The sequence below is a fragment of the Podarcis tiliguerta genome, assembly GCF_965153285.1.
Source record: "Podarcis tiliguerta genome assembly, chromosome: 17".
Lineage (NCBI taxonomy): Eukaryota > Metazoa > Chordata > Lepidosauria > Squamata > Lacertidae > Podarcis > Podarcis tiliguerta.
In genome coordinates, this window is record NC_139550.1 from 38,589,629 (window position 1) to 38,614,606 (window position 24,978).

The window sequence follows — 24,978 nt, forward strand, 5'->3', positions numbered from 1 at the left end:
GCTGGAATTCAACAATATCTGGAGGGCCACAAGTAAGGCTTTTTTTCCAGCTGGAACTCGCTGGAACTCAGTTTTGGCGCCTCCACTGCCGTTATAAGAACACAAGGGTGAGCTCATAGTGAGCTCCAACACTTATTTCCCCCCCTAGAAAAATAGCACTGGCCACAAATTCCCTGGCTTGAGATCTGGACGGGATGAGACACTGACTGTATATGCTGAATTTGCAAGAAATAATCAAGACACTTGATTGAGCACAACAGAGAAGAAAGCAAGTGGAAGGCTGCTTGATTGGGTAGTCTGTGACCATGAAATTCACAGCAATCAACTTGCGTTTCATTGACAGTAAGCAGTTATTATTAAATAATTATTATTTACTCTGAATGTGTGCCTGCAAATCAACTGGCTTTGGAGCTTGAGTAGCTGTATGCAACTAGTCAAACCCAGAGTAGAGCCACTGAAATTGAGGAACTTCTGTTATTCATGTCCATTAATTTCAGTGGGTCCTGCTCAAAGTATTGAATGCAACCAGGTGAGGGTTTCATTATAGGATATCCTTAAAGAACTTATGCACATTTGCCCATGGGTGCCTGCTTTGCTGAATGTTGACCACACAGAATCAGAAATTTGGAGCTGAAAATGCTGATATAGCGCAGTGCTCCAAGTTGGGGAAATTTGTTGAACCAACTAATGACATCACTAGCTTTTCCTTTCCACATTGGCTAAAATCTGACCCCCACTTCTTAACCTTACATGAGTAACTTTAGTCCGTAGTCCCTTAAGGTAAAGGTAAAGGACCCCTGGACGGTTAAGTCCAGTCAAAGGCAACTATGGGGTGCGGCACTCATCTCGCTTCAGGCTGTGGGAGCCGGCGTTTGTCCACAGACAGATTTCTGCGTCATGTGGCCAGCAGGACTAAACTGCTTCTCACGCAACAGGACACCATGACGAGTGCCAGAGCACACAGAAATGCCATTTACTTTACCGCTGCAGCGGTACCTATTTATCTACTTGCGCTGGTGAGCTTTCAAATTGCTAGGTTGGCAGAAGCTGGGACAGAGCAACAGGAGTTCACCCCGTCACACAGATTTGAACTGCTGACTTTCTGATCAGCAAGCCCAAGAGGTTCAGTAGTTTAGACCACAGCGCCACCCGTGTCCCTAGGTACAGGCACTGGTGGAGGAAGAGGAGTGGGGGGGAGAGCGCACTGCCCCTGGCAGCACAATCCCAGTGGGATTGCGCCAGCCCTGCGCCTGCCTGCTCTCCGCCCCCTGGTGCTGGAGCATGAAGCTCCGCCACTGGGTACAGGCTCATTCGAGAGGAGAGTGAAAAGGTTATGCACCATAATATGGTACCTCTCCTACGGAGGTTCCTTTGTGTGCCACTGACTCCTAATTCCCATATAACATTTATCACTTTGCCAGTTCTATAAAGATACTCTGTTGACCCAAATGTGTTTGGTTTGCTGGTAAAAATATACTCCCCTTACACCTCTTAATGGCTGCTGGAGTCCTCAGGTAGGCCAGAAGTCCAGGCAGCAGAGGGATCACACATTAGGATTTTGAGGTGAAGGAACCATGGAATTAAAGTAGCTACGGACTGGGATTGGGTGTAGAGAATGAGGTTGTGCCAAAATTTCAAGTTCAGTTATGTAGCAAAATTTCCATGGAGCTATTTTTAAAAACTGTTTCCTGAGGTGTGGGGAGGACATGACATTTCCCCCCAAAATATCATTATTTTTTGGCGTGGAGATTACCTTCTACTGTGAAATTGTGAACCTTTCCCCCCACCCTTGACAAACTGTACTATGCATGGCAGTTGCCTTTTTGAAGGAGGCGAAATGTTTGCCTCTGTGTACAAAACAGGGGCCTGTGTGTGTGTGTGTGTGTGTGTGTGTGTGTGTGGTTTCACAGTGGCCTAGCGTGGGGAGGGGCTGGGGAAGCCATGCCCCCCGGCACGCTTTTTTGAGGGGGCACAACCAGGTCTCCCCACAACAGGCTCCGTCATCGAAGCTGGAGGCAGAGAGAGAGAGGTTGCAGGCTTCCGGGCTGGCGGGGGGCAGTGATGCCTCCGTCTCCTTATGGCCAGCGAAGGGACACCTGCCTGGGCCCCACCCCTGGGCAGGAGGGAGGGGAAGGGTGCTGCCACCACCAGCCACCAAGGAGGGAGGAAGAGGGCATCCCCCAGGGGCAGAGGTGTGTGGGGGGGGGAGCCTGTGGCAGCATCACTGCCCCCCTCCTCCGCTAGGCTCTGGCTTAGGCGTGCGCCCCCCCTGCCGCTTTGCCAGGCTGGGATCCGACAGTCCGACCCAGGGCCGGATTGAGGTTTGATGAGGCCCCAAGGAGCTCCTGAAGGTAATGGGGCCCTTTATGTGTCCAGCTGTCCTTTGTCAACAACAATTTTTGCTGTTTTCTGTGTTGAATATATGCTATATGGTAATTTAGGGACCTAAAGCCATTTGCACGTAACCAAACATATATTTTATCAAAGTAATTGTTCAACTGAAATACAGTTAAGAAGTATATTAATATTGATTTTTTGGGGGGGGGGCACAAGAGAGTGGGGCCCTAAGCTATGGTTTGTTTAGCTTATACGTAAATCTGGCACCTCTCAGAGCCAGGCCGGGCTGCCAGGCAGCGTGTGTGCCTTTCAGATCAGCCCCATCAGCCTGATCTGAAGCCGCGGTGTCAGTGACGAGGGCAGGGCTGGTGCGGCTACAGCAGGCTCCCTCCAATGTGCCCCGGTGCTCTGCACCCCAGTGTGCCTGCCCCAGGCGCTGGTAGCACATGCTATGCTGCTGCTAAGAAAACCACAACCAACTTTTTTCAGCTCATTACTGGTGGGCTTTGAGGGGAAGCTACAGAAGTTGGTTATCCCCATTATTCACCCCTAATCTCCAATTAAAGGACTCCAATTTTATTATTTAAATAATAGTAGTTATATTTATGCATTTTCAAATTTAAAGTTGCACACATTTATAAACATGGATTTATGTATCCAGTCTGTATGGGCTCCCCAATCTATCCTTCAGTGACATTCTAGTTCATATTTTTTGGATTTCTGCATCCCCAATAGACTTTCCACCCTTTTTCGTCCTCTCTATTCATTTACAGTATCTTGTCCTTTGCTGGTCCTAAGTTCATCCAACCTGGAAAGTAACTTTTTAAATATTTTCCAAAACAATCCTACTCACTCCTTATTTTTTCCTTATCCCAGTTTCTTATTTTGGCCATTAAACCTGCTAATTCCACACATTCTATTAGTTTATGCAAGCATTGGTCCTTTGCCAGAGTTGCCTCCTCCTTCCAGTACTTTGCATAAAGTATTCTTGTGGCCGCTTACAAAATAGATTTTAAACGTTCTTTGGAATCTCTTCCCCTATTATTGCTGAAAGAAAGGCTTCTGGCTTCTTAGGAAAAGTGAGTAAATATTTTTTTAAATTTCTCATAAACCATTCCCCAAAATTTCTTTGCCAGAAGGACTCCAATTTTAATACTAAAGAAAAACAGACCCACTCCCACCCCAGCAAATCCACCTTTGTCATTGTGTGTCTCCTTGAAGTCTGGGTGGGACCATTTTCTAATACAAAACTCTTTTCTTCTGAACCCTCACCCACACCACAACACTTTACCTTCACGGTGACCTGAATCATAATCTCGCACTGACCATTCTTGTCTCTTTGTTTTGCAGGTCGGATGGGGAAAATTCAAGAACTGTCAGGTCAGTTGCACTGTTTCTTTTAAGAAAAAGAAAAACACATTCCCTATCTCCCCTCCCCCACCTTTCCCTCTCTTCCTGTTATGTCCACCCACCCACCCTGATTGCTCCCATCCCACCCAGAGACCTGCGTGGTTTCTTATGTGTGGTCTCCCTGGATAAATTTCTGAGTTTGGATCTTTTCCTCCATGGAGAAAGGGTTAATACCTGGATGTGGCTTGGACTGAACACACACTTGTGGGAACCAATGGACAGGGCAGAGAAAGGTGTCCTTGCCCACGGGAAAAGGGTTGTATTTCCTTAGATAGAATGGCATACAGCAGGATGTGGAATGGCTAAGGAAGCATGCTTTGATTTAAATCAGATTCCCGTAGTCTTAAAATACTGTATCAGGCATTGATGTATTACTTCTTGAGTAAGGTTAATAATAATGAAAACAATGCTATTGATAATAATATACACATTATTAGTAAAACATATAAATACTCATCAAGCACCTATTGCTTTTCATTGAACAAGTAAATAACCTTGATCTCTGCCCACTGGCTTAGGAATTAAAGCAGACATGATGCATGAAAAATGAAGGTGGGATAAGAGAATATTATTATTATTATTATTATTATTATTATTATTATTATTATTATTATACCCCACCCATCTCGCTGGGTTTCCCCAGCCACTCTGGGTGGCTTAAAGCATATCTAAAAACATAGGAAAAACATCAAGCGTTAAAAACCTCCCAATGCAGAGATCAAGGAGATAGTCCTGGCAGGGGGTACAGTTTGTAATCCAGCAAGCCAAACACAAGCTGCCACCCATATATTAGGTGCTCAGTCAGGTGCTTGACAGTTGCTGTTTTTATACTTTCCTAGGCAAATCAAGAAACACTGTAAATTCAGTGAGGCCCTGGGAGGCCCCTGTGGTTTTGGCAAGGCCTGGGCAAGAGAGCTACAGTGCCCCTTCCCCCCAATACACATATCTATGAGAAGCCTGGTATGGGCGGCAAGAGGGTGGTAGCAGCAGTGCTGGACTGGCCAGCCTGGGATTCACTGCTCCTTTCCCAGCACTGTCAGGGATTGCCGCCGCTGCCACAGTCTTGGGGAGGGGAGTGCAGAAAATAAGTACAGAAAATAAGTACAGGGAGGCCTAGGCTGGCCCAACTCTGTAGAGAAGGAACTGTTGCTTTTCCTCCTTGCCTGTCTCTGCCACATGCTCTGTCTCCTTCTTGGGAAGCTGCTCAGTTCTATTTGGCTGATTTCCCCCATGTGCCCCATGCCAGGTCACCAGGGCATGTACTGTGTGTAAGAGAAATCATGCCCAAGGGAGACTGTGGCATCAACAGGGTCCTGAGAGATGCAGGGTCTCAGTGGTTTTGTTTTGGGAGCTCTGGCTGGCCATAGGCCCTCTGGTCAGCGCATGGGCCCAGTCAGATGCTCCACTATGCTAACCAACAAAGCTGGGCTTTGTATGGTGGATGGACTGTCTTCAGCTCTGTGGGCCACATGTTGTGTGGGCTTGGACCATCTCTTGGTGGAGGGTAGAGTGGCATGGCTGTATCTCTGGCATAGGCAGTGGGAAATTTTCTATTCAGTGGAATCTAGTCCAGTGAAAAAATGACATGGAACGAAGCAACTTGGGGCTCTGACATGTGTGGGGTGCAAAGCACTCATCTGTTCTAGTCCCAGCTGTAGTACAGGTAAGTGGGAAGTAGTTAGTGACTACGACAGAGCTAAGAAAAGATTATAACATGTAGCCTTTACCTCTTGTTCCCATTCAAAAGCTGCCATTGGGTCACAAGATCTTTTTAAAAATTTGTTTCATTTATTACATTTCTACCCCGTCTAAGTAATGTGGAATTGGCCTACATAGATTTCCTGCAGCTTCTTCATTTTGTCCTCACAACACCCCTATGAAATAGATTAGCCTGAAAAATAGCCCTTGGGGAAGCCACCCCAAGAACTCTGTGGCTAATTGGTGGGCTGAAGCCGGGACCTCTAACCGCTACACCCCTCTGCCACGTTGGGCCGCTTTACCTTTGCATCGTTAAGGGCAACCCCTTTTTGCCTAAGCTTGGTCACATTCAGTTGCAAATTGGATGTGCCAGGAAAGTTGCATTGGTCCTGGGATCTGTGTTGGCTCCTCCTGTAGCAAAAATATTAGGAATGCTGACTCCAACTCCCGGGTACTAGAGACCAAGATGGCAGAGGGGAGAGGAAGAGGGGAAGCACAATATGCAGAATAGGAATGCTGTGGTCTGTGGGCATCCCACAGTCTCTCACTGTTGTGTGCACTTCCAGTGGCATGGAATTCGTTTGTACCATAAAGGTGGGGTTGCCATATTTCAAAAAGTGAAAATCCAGACACAAATGTTGTTGAGCTTTTCTTGGCAAAGTAACATTATCCCCATGGTTTTCAGATTATGTCTATATTTTCCCAGCTGCAGATTGGCCTTGTAAGAGCTATTTTGTGTTGGCTATTTTGCTGAGAAAAGAGACTATTCCCTGAGGGTAGGGCTACAGGTGGATTTCTGCACAATAGTGGCAATTTCAGTTGTGAGTCTCTCAAAATACTGTGGACAACCTTTTGAGCCCTTAGCATGGAAGCAAAATGGTCTTCCTGTACTCAAAATACCAAGATCAGATTCTTCACTTTGCTGCTGACTTAGTCATGCGGATAACTTCATCACTCTAAGACTATATCTGCACTTTGGGAGTGTGGGAGTCTCTATATATCGAGACTGTCAGTTCTTTGGGGCAAAGACTGTGCTTCGTTGTGTATCTTGTGTCACTTCTCCCACAGTATCTGAGGTCCCTGATTGGTGAGGCTCTCCCAAGTAGTTGAACGACGAATTGTATTAATGAATAAACTGGTAAGCTTTCAACTGTTCTCTTGTAAAAGCAAAATACACCTGGAAAGTCTAGTGCCAAGGTATATACAGATATTGATACCGATAAAATCAACTATATCCACACTAAAATGTGTGTGTTGTGTTCATGCATGCACACGAGCAGTAATTACTTTCTGGTTTAACTAGGGAAAATATTTCTTTCTATTCCAAGCTTAGTCAAGGGAATTAAATCCTATGGATTGGAGCAAGGGCAGGGAAGTTACTGCTTGAGCGCTTGACTTCTGTTGTCAACTTTTAGGATGTGCCTGAGTTGTGCTCCTATTTCCTCCATGAAGTTGGATGAGCAGCTGGGTAGGGGTGGGGCAAAGTTGTGGGTGGGAAGTAAAGCCAAGATGACTTGAGACTGCTTTCTTTAGGGAGTAAAATGACGACTGTTCTGTCCCCAGAGTTCTCCACTTCAGAGTCCTAAAGCACTTCATGGGTAAGAGCTAGCAGCAAGGAAACCTCCCTGGTTTTTCTTTAATTATATTTAGGGTGTGCTCAAATATAATGTTCTTCCCTTGGGGAGGCTTACTGTGATTAACGTTTAGGAATTGCTCCTGGTATGAATTAGGATTATGTATTTTAATTTCTGGCCATTGGGAATGGTGCCTGGTACGTTGAGGAAGCCAGATTTCCAGATTTTCCAGCAGCTGCTAGGAATAGAGGGCTTCAGAAGCAGTTGTAAGGCATGGGTGTCTAAGCTTTTCGGCCCCGGGGGCTCCATGCCAGTTGTGAACATGGCCACCAAAAGCTGGTACCTTCACACACACATCTCCCATACACCAAAGCATGTGCATATGCACACACAGTATATTCTGGGAATACACATACATTGTATGGGTTTATCTACACCACATACTTTAAATCTGGCTTAATAGTCATTCCCAAGAACTGGGGGAATTGCAACTGGGGGGAGAGGGCAGGGATGGATGGGGCTATGCTAGACAACTCTGACAGAATCAATTTAGCGCAGCTAGACTCTTAACAACTGTGAGTCTTGTAAATAAGTCCCTGCCCCCCCCCCAACTCCACAATACTTACTAGCCTGCAAAAATACTTATTAGCCTGCTGGGGGCTGGCTGAGGAGATGGAGAGCTATGTCCCCATTGCAGCTACTGTTTGTAATACTGTGCTGGTGTGGAAGTTGAGGCTTCCCTCCTCTGGCAGCCCTCTTGGCTTCTGTGCTTGAAGAGGGACAGAGCATTCTCACTCACATCCATAGAACTCAGTGGAGTCACCTGCATGAATCATAGAATCATAGAGTTGGAAGAGACCACAAGGGCCATCGAGTCCAACCCCCTGCCAAGCAGGAAACACCATCAGAGCATTCCTGACATATGGTTGTCAAGCCTCTGCTTAAAGACCTCCAAAGAAGGAGACTCCACCACACTCCTTGGCAGCAAATTCCACTGTCAAACAGCTCTTACTGGGCAAAGACTGTTCATGAAGTTCTTTATCACCTGTGGCAACTGGACAAGTGCTTAAATACAAGGCTGGTACAAAATTTCTATGTGGGAGGTGAGAAATAATGCAACCCTGACAGTAGAGAACTTGCCCAAAGCTACACCTTTCATGGCTAACCTCCTAAATAAAGTCAGGTTGAAGTCTAACCTCCTAGTAAAGGCAGAATATCGCCAACATGTTGCCCCACTATTGAACGAATTGCTCTGGTTGCCAGTTACCTACTGGGATAAATTCAAGGTGCTGGTTTTGGTGTATACTTCTTCTTCTTGTTTAGCGATCCCTCGTAGCCAAGTAAGATTGTCTTCCATAAACACAGTTTTAACAATGGCTCCATAAGTGACTGTGGGGGCCAGTTCTGGATTCACACGTCCTTCCACAGTGGGGACATTGGTTCCCGGGCAGGAGTTGATCACGGTGTGGATTTGCCAAACGTGCCTTCCTCTTAGCACGTTTCTCCCTTGCATCCTGAGTTTGAGTGTCTTCAAAGCCCATGGCACCTTTGGTAAAGGCTGTTCTCCAACTGGAGCGTTCGCAGGTCAGTGTTTCCCAGTTGTCAGTGTTTATACTACATTTTTTAAGATTTGCCTTGAGACAGTCTTTGAACCCCTTTTGTTGACCACGAGCATTACGCTTTCCATTTTTAAGTTCGTAATAGAGTAGTTGCTTTGGAAGACGATCATTAGGCATTCGAATAACATGACCAGTCCAACGAAGTTGGCTGTTGAAGAATCATTGCTTCAACACTGGTAATCTTTGCTTCTTCCAGTACACTGATATTAGCTCACCTGTCTTCCCAAGAGATGTGTAAATTTTTTCAGAGACACTGTTGGAATCTTTCGAGGAGCTGGAGATGGCATTTATAAGTGGTCCATGTTTCACAAGCATATAGTAAGGTTGGTAGTACAATAGCTTTGTAAACAAGCATTTTGGTTTCCCTGCGAATATTCCTGTCCTGAAACACTCTGCACTTCAATCGGGAGAAAGCCGCACTTGCAGAGCTCAGGCGATGCTGGATTTCGGCATCAATGTTGGCCCTTGTGGAAAGATAACTGCCTAGGTAGGAGAAGTGATCGACATTTTCCAATGTTTGCTGGTGCAGCACTTTGGTTTTTTGGATGTTGAGTGATAGGCCAAGCTTTTCTTAAGCTTCTGTAAAGATATTTAGGATGGTTTGGAAATCATCCTCTGAGTGTGCGCACACTATGTTGTCATCAGCATACTGAAGCTCTATGACGGAAGTTACGGTAACCGTACTCTTTGCTTTCAGCCTGCTCAGATTGAAGAGCTTTCTTTCCATCTGTTCGATATATGATATCTACTCCGGTGGGGAGTTTCCCTTCGACAAAGTGTAGGATCATGGCAATGAAAATAATGAACAGAGTTGGGGCACCTGATCCCACTGTGAATGGTTATCTGCGATTGTTATCTGCGATTGTTGTGGTCATATTATCATGGAGGAGCTGGATGATGTTCACAAATTTATCTGGGCAGCCAATTTTCAGAAGGACAGTCCACAGGGCATTATGATTTACAGCCATACGCAGAACCAGGATACCTGAAAGAGAATCTCATCCTGCATATGTCCAGGCCATCACTGTGCTCTTCAGGTGAGGGCCTCCTGCAGGTACCATGTTATCAGGAGGTCCATTGTGCACAATGTAGGAATCAGGCCTTTAGTGTTGTGGCACCTGCCCTTTGGAATTCCCTCTCCTTGAACATTAGACAGGCTCTGTCTCTGTTGTCTTTTAGGCACCCTTAAAACTTTCTGGGTGGTCAAATGGCAACTGTTGCAATCCATGTGTAGTTTTTAGCTCCCCCCCAACCCCAACCCCCATAACTTTTCAGATCCAAATGTTCCAGCGTTTTATTTAAATCCCCTTTTCTTGTGCTGCAGTGCTAGGGTGTCCTGGCAGTGTGCCAACTTAAATTCACTTCTTGACAGGGCTTTTTTCAGCTGGAACTTGCTGGAACTGAGTTCTGGCACCTCTCAGGTGGGAGTCATTGCCATTACGAGAGAACATGGGAGGTGTTCCTGGTGAGTTCTGGCACCTCTTTTTATAGAAAATAGCACTGCTTCTTGGTGATGTAGCCACTCCCATGTACTTCCTGTTGGTGTAATTTGGTGGCAATGAGCAAAGGCTTAGCATATCTTTATACTTTAGAAAAGTGGGGAGAGAAGTTTGCCCTTGGGCGCCATGGAAGAGTGCTGCTGGGAGAGCAGGCTCACTCTCTTTTGCTACTGGACTGACTGGCATTTGGTGGAGCTGGCTGGTGGTGGTGGCAAGTAGGTGCATGCATGTACGTGAGTGGAGTAAGGAGTAAGTGAGGACAGTGGTTATTTCCCCCTTTCCTTCTGCATTCGCTCTTGGGGCTGCAAATACATCTTTGGCCAACTGTGAGGTAAAGGGGGGGAAGAGGACTAGCAAGAAAGGGGAGGGTGACTCCGGAGGGAGCAAGAGGCACCAGTGGCATCAGGAGTAAAGAGAGACATCCACAGCCGTCTTAAGTTTTTGGTGGCAGCTGTTAGTGGTGAGTAGGCGACCCGATTCCTGATTGTATTCCCTGTCCTAAAAGTCAGGTCTGTCTGGAGTCTCCACCTCTTGCTTTTAATATTTGTGCGTGTCTCTTTTTCTTCCTTAAACAACAAGCTTACACATAAGCAGAGTTATATAGGGAGAGCCTGATGCCCTGGAGTCATAGTGCAACTAACTTCTGCTGATTTAAAAAGGGGGGAGGTTTGAGGGCAGCTGGGGGGGGGGGACTGGAAGTGTCAAAGGGGGCCAGTGTGGAATCAAAAAGATGGGAGGATTGAAGAACATTTTTTAAATGGGCAAAGCAGCAGACGGTCTAGAACAGGTCTGCACAACATTTGGCCCGTGGGCCACTTGAGGCTTGCCAAAGAATTTCAGACAACTCACGAAAAATGCAGAGGATGTAAAAGAAAGTAAAGATGTAATGAGTGCTTTGTCTGTCCCCCACTGAAGCCACCTTCCACTAGTCACTTCTGTGCCCGTCATGCAACTTGGTGAATGGCTTGCCACTGTGCACTCTCTTCTGTTTGTCACATGACCAGCGGCAACCAAACATTGTCAGTCTGTCTCTAGTGATTTTCATCAGGGAAAAGGGTGGACGCCATTCTTCTAATCTGGATCCCTTATGGCTACTTTCTGTAAAGAAAAAGACATAGGGAATCCCAAGCATAAGATTCAGACATGCCATTAAAATACCACCTAACCCTCTTTTCCATCTCTGTCTCCTTTGTTTGTAGGGAATGTGGCAAAAAGTGTTGGGGCTGCAGTTTTGGCAGGGGAGGTTTCCCTTCACATCTTGCTCTGTAATGTTTTATTGACAGCAGGATTACAAATTGCTCCCCTCGTGCTGCATTGGTCCACTGAGCTGTTTCCACCTTTGGTTGCTTTATTGCAATGATGCAGTCAGCCCATGTCCCAATGCGACAGCAGACGAGCATGAATGGATTGACACATTGCTACATCTCACGGGAAGAAAAGTTCAGGTGATGTGGCAGAGCATTGTGGGAAAACTGCAATGTGGCAGGACCATATTTTCATAGGGTGTGCTAAAGAAAAGGCAGAGTTTTCATGCTTATCTGCTGCAGAAAATTGTGTGAGAATGCTGTGCTGTCCACGCCACATCCCATAATGTGCCATTGTTTGGCATGCTGCTTTCTAAAAAGGTAAATCTTATGCAGATCGTACCTCATTAAAGAAATGAAAAACATTCTATGATTTCTGTAGTTGGTCTGTTTTGCTAGGTATTTTATGGGAGCAATTCCACAAATTGAAATGTTACTCTAAAGGAGCAACAGCCACCTCAGAGCCCAAAATTCTGCGTTGAGAAACCACAGAGCACTGCAATGCCTCCGCACAGCTCTAGCACAAAAGGGTTTGTGCTGGACCCAAAGGGTGCTCATCAATGGTTCCTCTTCATCCTGGAGAAGAGTGACTAGTGGGGTGCCACAGGGTTCTGTCTTGGGCCCGGTCTTATTCAACATCTTTATCAACGACTTGGATGATGGACTCAAGGGCATCCTGATCAAATTTGCAGATGACACCAAACTGGGAGGGGTGGCTAACACCCCAGAAGACAGGATCACACTTCAAAACGACCTTGACAGATTAGAGAACTGGGCCAAAACAAACAAGATGAATTTTAACAGGGAGAAATGTAAAGTATTGCACTTGGGCAAAAAAAATGAGAGGCACAAATACAAGATGGGTGACACCTGGCTTGAGAGCAGTACATGTGAAAAGGATCTAGGAGTCTTGGTTGACCACAAACTTAACATGAGCCAACAGTGTGACGCGGCAGCTAAAAAAGCCAATGCAATTCTGGGCTGCATCAATAGGAGTATAGCATCTAGATCAAGGGAAGTTATAGTGCCACTGTATTCTGCTCTGGTCAGACCTCACCTGGAGTACTGTGTCCAGTTCTGGGCACCACAGTTCAAGAAGGACACTGACAAACTAGAACGTGTACAGAGGAGGGCAACCAAAATGGTCAAAGGCCTGGAAACAATGCCTTATGAGGATCGGCTAAGGGAGCTGGGCATGTTTAGCCTGGAGAAGAGGAGGTTAAGGGGTGATATGATAGCCATGTTCAAATATATAAAAGGATGTCACATAGAGGAGGGAGAAAGGTTGTTTTCTGCTGCTCCAGAGAAGCGGACACGGAGCAATGGATACAAACTACAAGAAAGAAGATTCCACCTAAACATTAGGAAGAACTTCCTGACAGTAAGAGCTGTTCGACAGTGGAATTTGCTGCCAAGGAGTGTGGTGGAGTCTCCTTCTTTGGAGGTCTTTAAGCAGAGGCTTGACAACCATATGTCAGGAGTGCTCTGATGGTGTTTCCTGCTTGGCAGGGGGTTGGACTCGATGACCCTTGTGGTCTCTTCCAACTCTATGATTCTATGATTCTATGATGAACTCCCCTTATGGGTGGAGTGTGCCTTATGGGTTATGTTTCCCATACCGCCACCCTTGGTGGAACACATAGTCTGCTGCCTCACCTTTGGCTCATAACAGACCTGCTTTTGATTATGACTGGGCATCACTGCTAAGCAAGAACAACCCTTCTGATCTCTCCAATAGCACAGTGGAAGTTTGATGGCAGACAAGCTTTTCTATAGGGCTGTTGTATCATGGCAGCAGTAGGGTAATATGGTGACTACTCTGGAACGGTGTGATATGACTTGTTTGGCCTGATGTTCTTTCTGATGAATTTGTGGGAAAGCCGGGGAAAGCATTTTGTGCTGTGATGGTGTTCGATGAGAACACTGCTGTGCAATGTGACTTTACTGCAGAGCAGGAAGCTCTGGGGTGATTCTTGGTGTTGGTGCTCAAAGGTTTGAGCCCAGTACACTGAGGCAGGAGGAGAAAGGAATCAGTTTGTCTTGGCTGTTGCTGCACCAGCACCCACTGAGTGCCAGCAGAACATGTTTGAACAGCAGTTTAATGGGCTGCCAACACGCCCAGGCCGGCTTCATTAGCTAAAAGCCTGTCCTTGCTGGGAGCTTTGCCAAAGTTTAGCAGGAGTTTGGCAGACCACATCCCTGCAGGGGTCGGAGGCAGTGACTCTGGATAGCTGGGACCAGAGTTGGAGCTTCCCAAAGGTGCACGGATGGTGGCAAAATCCAGCAAGGCCAATAAACGGCTCCAGCCTAGTGGTGAGGCCTTAGGCCTTACTGGATACCCTCATCTGCCCATACTGACTGCTTTCCCATCCCTCCGGAAGATGAGCAAGGAGAAGTGGGGCATTGGGTCACAGAGACCGCCATCTATCTTAGTACTGTCCACACTAACTGGCAGCAGGGCCCCAGGGTTTCAGGCAGGGGACATTCCCAGCCCTGCCTGGCGATGCTGGGCTTGAGCCTTCTGCATGCAGAGCAGATGCCCTGCCCTTGAGCTGCAGCCCTTCCGAGCCGTGAATGAACTATTGTGGGACTGCATCAGTGGCATGCTTTGGGGGCAGGACCAGAGCCGACACTCCGGGGGTTGCTCCTGATGGAGGAGAGCAAAATGCAGCCCTCACCCCATTCTCCCCTTCATTCGTCCTTGTGCCTTCCTCCTCCTTGCCATGCCCTCAGCTCCTTGCTCTCTCCAGCACCCCATATTTTGTATATACAGTGGTACCTCAGGTTAAGTACTTAATTCGTTCCGGAGGTCCGTACTTAACCTGAAACTGTTCTTAACCTGAAGCACCACTTTAGCTAAAGGGGCCTCCTGCTGCCGCCGCGCCGCCGGAGCACGATTTCTGTTCTCATCCTGAAGCAAAGTTCTTAACCTGAAGCACTATTTCTGGGTTAGCGGAGTCTGTAACCTGAAGCGTATGTAACCTGAGGTCCCACTGTATTAGTGTGTGAGAGGTGGTGGTGGGGAAGTGCTGAAGTTTCTCCCAGGGACATACCATTCCTGTGACGCTTGCTGGGGGAGGGGAGGGAGCTGTTTCCAGCACCTTGCTATCACCGTCCCCCCCCCCACCTGCTGTCAGCAATGCAGAGCCCCAAGGAGCCGCCTTCACATGCCACTGTCTCTGTGGCAGAATTGGTGGCTGCGACTGACTGGGGAGACAAGAAGCTCTTGGTTGTTTAGGAGAGAAGTGGGGTTTTGCCACCAGCTACACAACTCCAAATAGGGATCTCTCCTCCCGCGCCCCCCCCCATTAAAAAAAAATGTCATTACTCCAAAGTCAGGGGCCCATCTTGTCCTAGTTGGGGGGGATTGAGAGCTGGGAGCCAGGACTCCCTGGATTGCACCCTCAGTCAGAAGCGCGGTTGGTGTTGCTAAGCGAGCTCTTTGGCATGCCAACCGCAAGGCTAATGTAGCGGCAGGTTGCTAGGATATATTCAGGGTGGAGGGGAGGGGGTGTTGGGAGATGACAGTTCGGAGGAGGGGGAGTGACAGCGTGCAGGGCCGCTGCCAGGAAGTGTTGCCACAGCAACCAGAAGCATACACAGCACCAACTTCCCAACAGCTGTTTCCATGGTAAGGACCATATTTCTGCCTCCGGTGGCAAAGATCAGCCCCACTCCACCCTGGTGTGGGGGCAACTGATGTTACAGGATGGCCTCAGCCAGTGCCGAGATGCACCTGTTTCTGGGGAGGAGCACATGACTGTTGAATGTGACTATTTGGAATGCCAAACTTAATCCTGCAATTATGACCAAGAACTGCAAGAGATTCAGAGAAGCCTGAGCAGGGTTTCATGGCAGGGGATACACCTTTTTCCTCTCAACAGCTGTTGGGAAAAGAAACAGCAAGCTTTTGAATAAGCATGATCTGAGCAAGGCAAAGGGTGTTCCACCCCCTGGAGACAGATTGCCCTCTCTGCTTGGTGTTGCCATTTCCCTGCTCCATCGCTCCCCCCCCCCCAAGGGGCTGACTTCTGTTAAGTTAGATCTAAAATAAGTACACATATCACAGAAATGGAAGGCCTCCCTGTCTCTGGGCTGTTAAAAAAAGCAAAACAAGAAGTTGCCCCATATTGGGGAAGAGAGCTTGCCATGTTTGCTCTGTTCCAGTTGCTTAGCATCTCTGCGAGTTCCCACTCTGTACTCCAAGCTTTTCAGCTGAGCCTGCCTATCCTACGGCCTCCCCCCCCCTCCATAAATAGGAAGGCACGACTGAATCTAAGGTACCTGTGCAGAGGCCAATTAGCACTGATTGTGGGTTGCCAGCTGCCCAGCAGGGTGGCAGAAGACCCCATGCTGGCATCTGAAAGGGCATGGCTCTTCCAGGATAGCTAGACTGCTGGGGAGATGCATGGTCTTGGCTCCTGCCTAAGCTCTGCTTCACTTCCTGCTGCTGCTGCTCAGTCATCTCTTCTCTTCTCTTCTCTTCTCTTCTCTTCTCTTCTCTTCTCTTCTCTTCTCTTCTCTTCTCTTCTCTTCTCTTCCCCGGCTCCCAAACCTTCACTGGCAGCGGCAGCAATGATGTTTCCTAAAAAGGACAGGTAGGAAGCAGGTGTTTGAACGGGTGCCAAGCTGAGTAAAGCCATGGAGACCCTACAGTGATGGATTCTTAGATACAAATGGAGCTGGCAGCCGGGAATTCCCTTAAGGTGGAAGGCAGGCAAACTGAGGTTTTGCTGCAGAATATCCCACGTTAAGCAAATTCTGGTAAGCCACAGTCAGAGAGCGGTTACATAAACAAGGTGTCCCGTGCCAGAGGTGTCTGTTCCATTCAAGGAGTATCGCAGTGAAGTGGTCCAGACGAGAAAAGATGAGCTGCAGGAAGCCACCCACTCCAACTGTCACCTGGTGGAAGAGCCCTGTGCCCCCTTTGCATCGGCAGAAGCATCAAATCACCCAAAGGCGGGGGCCAAACTGGTTAGCAGGGCAACTGGGAAAGGCAAGGCGGGTTAGCTAACAGAAGTGGGTACAAGTGGGACCAAACTCAGAGGAAGCATATAGCAGAAAAAGATGGAAGAGCCATGAGCAATGAAATGTGTGTGTCTTCGTTGAACAGAAGCCTATTTTTCACTGAGGTAATAAAAGCTATTTCTGGACTGTACCATTAAAAACTGCAGGTGGAGGAGGCTAACATGATGGAATTCTTCTCTGTGGAACAATGTACCCTGCATGTGACACACTGGTTTTCTCTGTTAAGGGGACTGAGTGGTTGTTTGTTTGGTTGATTGATTGATTGTATAGTGGAACATATAGTGGTGCAGCGATAAAACTGCTGGCATATTTGCAAAGCTAAGTAGGGTCTAGTATGGTTTCAAAGTGGATGAGGAACCATGTGTTTCAGGGGGTTGGATTAGATGACCCTCAGGGTGACTTCCACCGCCTTGCCCCATGATTGCAGGGCCCAGGGCCATATGACATCCCTATGCCCCATGTGATGCGCACATGCCACCACAGAACGTTTTTAAGGGGTTCAGCCCCTTCATTGAAAATGCTGGGGGGGCTTGGCCCCCACAGACCTGCAGAGATGGCACCCCTGTGTTTTGACAAGAAAGGAAAATTTATATAGGTGTAGGGAGGTGAGGAATAGAAGCAGCTAAGGAGCCATTGAGCTGCTTAGGCCCAAGAAGGCCCTTGGTTTCCACAGAACTGTAGTAACACACACGGAGTCAGACTTTACCTCAGATGCCAGGTAGTCTACAGGTTGAGCTCACTCCACTATCCAGCTGTTGGTCCAGGACCAGCACAGCCTCTCTTGACTCAGACAATATTTTACTCCAAATCTCTTAATGTCCACCCTTCCCCATGGCTTCATGTAGATTTCAAACAGCAATATAAACCTGTGTAGCCAAGCTATGTCATAAGGCCAAGCTATGGTGACTCAGTGCTATTGTCTGGACATGATCCTGCACGTGGGAACAGTACCACAAAATTACTGTGCCCTCCAACTCCCAAACCATACAGTCAAGAGCATGGGTAGGCAAACTAAGGCCCGGGGGCCGGATCTGGCCCAATCGCCTTCTAAATCCAGCCCACGGATGGTCCGGGAATCAGCGTGCTTTTACATGAGTGGAATGTGTGCTTTTATTTAAAATGCATCTCTGGGTTATTTGTGGGGCATAGGAATTCATTCATCCCTCCCCAAATATAGTCCAGCCCCCCACAAGGACAGTGGGCCAACCCCCTGCTGAAAAAGTTTGCTGACCCTTTGGTCAAGAGTGATGCTGTGGTCAATGGTGCCAAAAGCTGCTGAGAGTTCAAAGAGGATCAAAGAGGATTGTATTCCCCTGGTCTTTCCCCCATGCCTTTCTCAGTAAAGATCTTCAATCATGGCAACCAAGGCTAATTTGGTCCCAAACCCAGACCTGAACCTAGACTGGCATGGATCTTGTAATCAAGTTTCTTCCAAGAGCGTCTAAAGCTCAGTGAACACCACTAACAATCACCTTCCCTGAAAAGGGGATGTTAGCGTTGGGCTGGTAGTTGCTTAAAACCTCTGGGTCCCATGTGGGTTTCCTGAGGAGTTGGCACTCTCACTTGTCTTTCAAGGCATAAGGCCCTGCCCCATCTGCACCTGGTCACCCTCCCCTCCTTTCTCCTAGCTGCTTGAAATAGGGTGGGGGTGGGGGCATGTAGGAGGCCCATTGTCCAAAGCATCTTGCTGAGATCCTCTGGGTTCACTCTGCAGCAACGGCTGGTGAAGTGAGCAGTTGGGGCTGCAGGATGTAGGGTTTCATGGGACGTTGGGAGGGTGCTTTCCCCCAACACTAGAAGGATTGGGAGTCTCCAGGTGGGCTGTGGGAGTCTCTGAAGGACAGCAGAATTTGTGTGTGTGCCAAAATCAGGGTGATGGCCACTTCCTAGAATCTTTTTTATGATAGTATCCTCTCATTTTCCCTCAAATGTTCCAAAATCTGATTCATCGTAACCATTTAAATAATTCAACTGAATATTTGAGAGTTGTACATTGAACACTGGGATATCTCTCCGGAATAAAATAAGTGCACACGAGCATCTTTGTACAAGCTGTGTGTGCACATGTGTGTGCGCACAGGCACATCCACTACAAAGTTGGGAGTGCTCGGGATTGCTCTATACACAGCATTACTTCAAAATGCCCACAGTAGCTAAATCAGGTTAAATGTCCAGAGAAGGTCTGAATTTGCATAATTCATTCATTTAAATTACATAATTTGAGGGTTGTGGAATAACTATTGCCATATCCCCTGCTTGCAGGGCTTCTTAGTGAAAAGTAAAGGTATAAATATTTGTATAGGACTAGCAGAAGGTGAGTTTTTCAAGAGTGAGATTGGGGTACCCTGGGAGGAACAAATCTGGATAGGGAAATGCAGACAAGAGGAGGGGATATTGGTTGGGGTTGGGGGTTGGGTTTTTTGGAGCCCTGGTTTCTATGGAGATGAGAGGCTGGTGCCCTCCAAAGTCAGCATCATTTCTAAAATAATCCTGCCTGCTCCCCACTCCCCCCAGCTTGTTTCCTGGTTTTAATTAGTAGCTAGTGTGTGAGTCACAGAGAACTGGAGGGAAAGGGTGTAATCAGGGGAGACAATGGGTCTGGGGCGCTCCCTCCTCGCACAGAGCCTGAGTACGTGAGGGGGTGTGCAAGTGGGTGCGACATCCGACATCAAGCCAATGTCGTGGTGGAATATGGGAAGCGTGTGAGTGTGGTGCATGCGTGCACGTGGGTGTAGCCAAGGGGGGGGAGCAGGGGGACAGCTCCCACCCTAAATCAATCAAAATCAGTACAAGTCAATACAAATCTGAGAGCCTGACCCCCAGCAAAAGCCTGCCCTCCCCTAACAAAACTCCTGGCTACACCCATGTGCATGGACCTCTGGGGGGATGAGAGTGTAGTACATGCAGGGGGGAGAGAAAAAGGTTGCCATTGTCTTTCATAGAATCATAGAATTGTAGAGTTGGAAGGGACCCCAAGTTCAAGCCCTGCAATGCAAGAATATCAACTGAAAGATCATTGGCAGATGGCCATCCAACCTCTGCTTCCATTGTTCAGCAGCTCTTACTGTCAGAAAGTTCTTCCTGATGTTTAGTCAACATCTCATTTCTTCTAACATGAAGCCATTGCTTCAGGTCCTACCCTCTGGAGCAGGAGAAAACAAGCTTGGTCCATCTTCCATGTGAGAGCCCATTTGATATTTGAAGATGACTTTCGTATCTCATCTGTCTCCTCTTTTCTAGACATACCCAGCTCCCTCAACTGTTCTTATAAGGCTTGGTTTACAGATCCTTGATCATCTTGGTTGCTCTCCTCCATACATCTCTCAGATTGTGAATATCTTTCTTAAGTTGTGGTGCCCAGAACTGGACACAGTATACCAAGTGTGGTCTGATCAAGGCAGAATAGGGTGGTACTATTATTTCCCTTGACCTGGACACTAGACTTCTGTTGATGCAGCCTAGAATAGCATTGGCTTTTTTTGATGCTGCATCACACTGTTGCCTCATGCTAAGTCTGTGGTCCACTAAGATCCCTAGGCACTTTCCACATGTACTACTGGAAAGCCAGGTGTCCCTCATCTTAGATTTGTGCAGCTGGTTGTTCAGTGTGTCCCTATTGAAATTCATTGTGTTATCTTGGGCCCAGTTCTCCAACCTGTTACGGTCATATTGAATCTGGATTTTGTCTTCTGCGGTATTAGCTACCACTCCCAGTTTGGTGTCACCTGCAAATTTGATTAGCAGCCCCTCAAATTCATTCATCTAATTCATTTATAAATATGTTGAACAACAATGAGTCCAGGCCAGAACTCTGAGGCACGACCCCACTTGACTCTTTCTTCCAGGATGATGAGGAACCGTTTGTGAGCACTCTTTGAGTTAGCTACAAATCCATCTAACAGTTAAGGGGAACAGGATTTTTAAAGAGTGGCAAAGAGCGATTTCAAGATATATTTGGCAGGGCAAAAAGCCGAGAATTCAATTTAAGTTACTTACAGATGTGAGAGAAAGAGGAGGCTTTGCCCTGCCTGATTTGAAATTATACTATGAGGCATCATGCCTTTGCTGGTTGAAAGAATGGATAAAATTAGAAAATAAGGAATTGTTAGACCTAGAGGGGTTTGATAACAGATTTGGATGGCATGCGTACCTATGGTACCTATGGTGTGAGAAGAAGAAAATCCATAAAGGTTTTGAGAACCACATCTTCCGAGGTCCTTTGATTGAAGTTTGGGATAGGTATAAAAACCTATTAGAACCTAGAGTACCACACTGGTTATCTCCATTAGAAGTTATGAGTGTAAGGAAAATTAATATGAGAGGCAATTGGATCACATATGGCCAATTGTTATTTAAAGAAGGAGGAAAATGGAAAATAAAACCATATGAACAGGTTAAAGAACATGTATATGACTGGTTGCATTATTTTCAAATAAACGAAATGTTTAGGAAAGATATTAAGGAACGTGGTTATGCAGACAAGGATTCAAAATTTCAGATAGAAATAATAAATAATGATTTTAAAATTTTATCCAAAATGTATAAATTGTTGCTAGAATGGAATTTGAAGGACGAGGAAGTTAAATCGGTAATGATACATTGGGCCAGAGACATTGGTTACAACATACAATTAGAAGATTATGCTGGGAAAGATTATGGAAAGAAAATTTAAAATTTACAGCATGTATGACACTAAAAGAAAATGTTATGAAAATGTTTTAAAGATGGTACATAACACCGGTAAAATTAGCGAAATGACATGTAATAAGTGTTGGAAATGTAAAGATAAAGAAGGCTCCTTTTACCATATGTGGTGGGAATGTAAGAAAGTGAAAGGCTTCTGGGAAATGATATATAATGAATTGAAGAAGATATTAAAATACACATTTGTAAAGAAACCAGAGGCCTTTCTGTTAGGAATTTTAGGAAATGAGATAAAGAGAAAGGACTGTAAATTTTTTCAATATGCAGTGACAGCTGCAAGAGTATTACTGGCTCAGAAATTTAAACAATAGGAAATACCGACGATGGAAGAATGGAGAATGAAGCTGTTAGACTATGCTGAGTTGGATAAATTGACTGGGAAAATTAGATATCTAAGAGACCAAAAGTTCATCAAGGACTGGGGAAAATTTGTGGAATATCTGAAAAGTATAAGTGAGGGACAGATAACACTAGAGGGATTTAAAGAAGCACTGTGAAATTTGAGAAGTATTGTTTAAAGGGAATAGAAAAAGAAAGGTTTAAATAATGACAATACAAACCTAAGGAATGCGTAATTTAAATAATGACTATGGATGATTTACGGAAAAGCTGAAGGAAGTCCAGAAAAGAGATAATTTGTGAAAAATTGGATGTGAAATTATTGTGTGTTTTTGTTTTTGTTGTAAACTAATAAAAATTATTTTTTTAGAAAAACAGTTACCTAGTCCAGTCCACGTTTTACCAGCCTTACTGAAATCAAGATAAACTAAGTCCACAGCATTCTACTGATCCACCAAGCTTGTAACTTATCAAAAAAATAAATGAGATTCGACTAGCATGATTTGTTTTGAAGAAACCCATGCTGGGTCTTAGTGATCACATAATCCTTTTCTAAGTGCTCACAAGCCAACTGTTGAATTATCTGTTCTAGGACCTTTTGTGGTATTGAAAGCAAGCTGACCAGTCTGTATTTACCTGGGTCTTCTTTGTCCCTCTTTTTGAATATGAGGACAATATTTGCCAACTTCCAGGCTGCAGGGACCTCACCTGTTCTCCACAAATTCTCTGAAGCTCCTTTAGTACCCTTGGAAGCAGCTCATCAAGCTCCGGAGATTTGAATTCATTTAAAGTAGCTAGGTGTTCCCTTTCCACCTCTTCTCCTATCTTGGGCTGTAGCTCCCTCCTTACACCATTTATTCTGTTATCACCAGGTTGGGCACTGCTTTCCTTTTGGATGAAGACAGAGGCAAAGTAGGTTTGATCAGTTACTCCTTCTGTCAGGAGTGCTCCATATGTCAGGAGTGCTCTGATGGTGTTTCCTGCTTGGCAGGGGGTTGGACTCGATGGCCCTTGTGGTCTCTTCCAACTCTATGATTCTACGATTCTATGATTCCTTCTGTCTGTCGCTCAAAGCATTTCTCCATCTTCTCCATGCAGAGGACCTGTTACTTGCTTGCTCTTCCTTTTGCTTTGAACATAGCCAAAGAAAGCTTTTTGTTCTTTTGAACCTTTGGCCTGCCAGACCTTCACCCTGCAGCTGTTGGCTACTCATGTATACTCCTCCTTTGTGATTTCCCCTTTCTTCCATTTATTATACATAGCCTTCTTAACTCTCAGTTCATCTGTAAGCTCCTTATCTTACTTTTCTTTCTTGTTGAAATTGTCTGCCTTTGAGCCTTCAATATTTCACCTTTCTGAAACTTCCATCCATCTTGGACTCCCTTCTCTTTGAGTAGGTATGACTATGGGATCTTACTTAGTAGTTCTTTAAGCTTTTTGAAATCAGCCTTCTTAAAGTCCAAAGTGCATATCTGACTACACTCAGCTTTCCCTTGGCTTAGTTTCCAGTTGGGACATGAGATGATTGCTACATGTTGTTATTTGCTTTCTCCAGCACATGATCTTGGAGGCTCTATCCAGCTTGTCATGGCTGTTGTCCTTCGTGTGAGGACCACATTTCACTCTGAAGGTACATAATTCAGTAGCTGAGCACAGGCTGCCAACAGGCCCAGGTTCAATCTTTGACATCCCTGTCTTGAAGGATTTTAGTGAGCAGGGCAGAGTCTGGAAACCCACCTGCCGAAGAAGATAATACTGAGCTGGGTAATTGACTCAGTGTGAAGATGTACATTTTGCAAATGCCAGATAAATTACATGTGCATCTTCCTAATAAAGCTGATGTACATTTAATCTTTTTAAAGTGGTGTTTATTTATGCATCTTAAGTTGTGTAGCTTCACAATATTCACAGCAGTCTTTAGTGAGCATGATTTTGCCTAGATTTGTGTAAGAATGTGGCTGTTGGCGTGTGTGAAAGTGTGTATCTTTGATTTTATTATATGTGTATGTGTTATGACATATTTTGTGTATTTTTAAATGTGTCATATTCTGTATTGGCTTGCTTGCCTGAGGTGGGTGTTTTTGCGCAGGCGTGCTCAGAATTCACCAGCGAACCTCATCACTACAACATCTCTGGGGAAATGGGTGGATCAGGTTTCTCTATAGGGATGGCAAAATGGACCTGGAGAAAAGTTGCTGTACATTTTAAACACATATTAAGTCATCAGGTTAAATCCTATGAACTGGCTCTATGTTTGCATAAGGACTGCCAGTTATGGTAAAACTGTGTCATTTCTGACACTTCAAGATTTCTTGCAAATATGCCCATGCATAACCTCACGCCTTGGCAGGAATCATCAGGGATAGCTGCATTAGCTTGCTCCTGTCGACTACACAAGGGCTTGAGCCTGGGACTTCATGGACTGATCTGGAACTTTTGTTTGCTCAGAGCCTGCTTTAGATACAGAGGGATACACAACACCAGAACCCATGATTGGCAGGCAGTATATAAAGATTCTTGATCAGCCAGGCATGGTACAAGTACAGGAAGCCCGGTCTTCTACCCTTGCCCAGTCAAGAGAAGTATATTTTACCTGCTGCATTTCAGCCCAATTCCAGCTGTTGACATCAGGGCCCTGGGTTGGAGGACACACTCTCTGGGTCTGGATTGAGGTATAGCTGTGCACAAGCTTCAGCCTGGCTCTACACTAACAAATGGTATGCAGTATTATGTTGAGCAAGAGCAAATAATGAAACCCAACTCCATTGGGGAAACGTGAGTGGATTAATGGACCCTTGTGGTGGCAGGAGAGGAAGGGCGACTGCTGTAGTTGACAAACACAAGAAAGCATGTGCTAATGGCAGTTTTTTTCTTTAACTGTTAAGAGAGGTTTCTCCCATCTCCACATTTTCTCTGCTATCCTAATTCCTCTGTAATGCTGGGGTTTGTGAAAATCTGAGCATTCCCCTATGTGAGTCGGTTGAGACCTTACTTTTCAGGGCTAGTCTACATAAACGGTTGTGGACAATGAGCAGCATGCTTGCATACTAAGCATTAATATGAGAGGAGCTATTTAAGAAAAATAGCAGCAGTGACCTCAAGGGGGATGGGAGTAATGACTGTTCAATGTGTCCATATGGACAAACTTTGCAAATAAGATACAAATAGCTGGGGCAAGTTGCAGTACAGTGGTACCTCGGGTTAAGAACTTAATTCATTCTGGAGGTCTGTTCTTAACCTGAAACTGTTCTTAACCTGAAGCACCACTTTAGCTAATGGGGACTCCTCCGTGCTGCTGCTGCATGATTTCTGTTCTCATCCTGAAGCAAAGTTCTTAACCTGAGGTAATATTTCTGGGTTAGTGGAGTCTGTAACCTGAAGCGTATGTAACCCGAGGTACCACTGCACTAGGCATTTCTCTCTCAAGTTGCATCTAAATCACCTCTTTTCTCATTTTTCACTTTTA

The 24,978-nt window shown here is 45.9% G+C and overlaps 1 protein-coding gene and 1 long non-coding RNA gene across 5 annotated transcripts in view; one reads left to right on the top strand and one right to left on the bottom strand.

The window, feature by feature from the left end:
• IQSEC2 (IQ motif and Sec7 domain ArfGEF 2) overlaps positions 1 to 24,978 on the top strand; it is a 151,969-nt gene that overhangs the window by 18,774 nt on the left and 108,217 nt on the right. For all 4 annotated transcript variants that reach the window (XM_083420956.1, XM_083420946.1, XM_083420950.1 and 1 more), the window contains exon 2: positions 3,688 to 3,717. In XM_083420956.1, coding sequence (XP_083277082.1) covers positions 3,688 to 3,717 — 30 coding nt within the window. The remainder of the gene's footprint in view (positions 1 to 3,687; positions 3,718 to 24,978) is intronic.
• LOC310668165 lies at positions 10,866 to 17,599 on the bottom strand. Its single transcript, XR_014506630.1, has 3 exons — positions 17,176 to 17,599; positions 15,726 to 16,026; positions 10,866 to 11,235 (listed from the first exon to the last, which is right to left on the bottom strand). It is a non-coding gene; the product is annotated as an uncharacterized lncRNA (long non-coding RNA).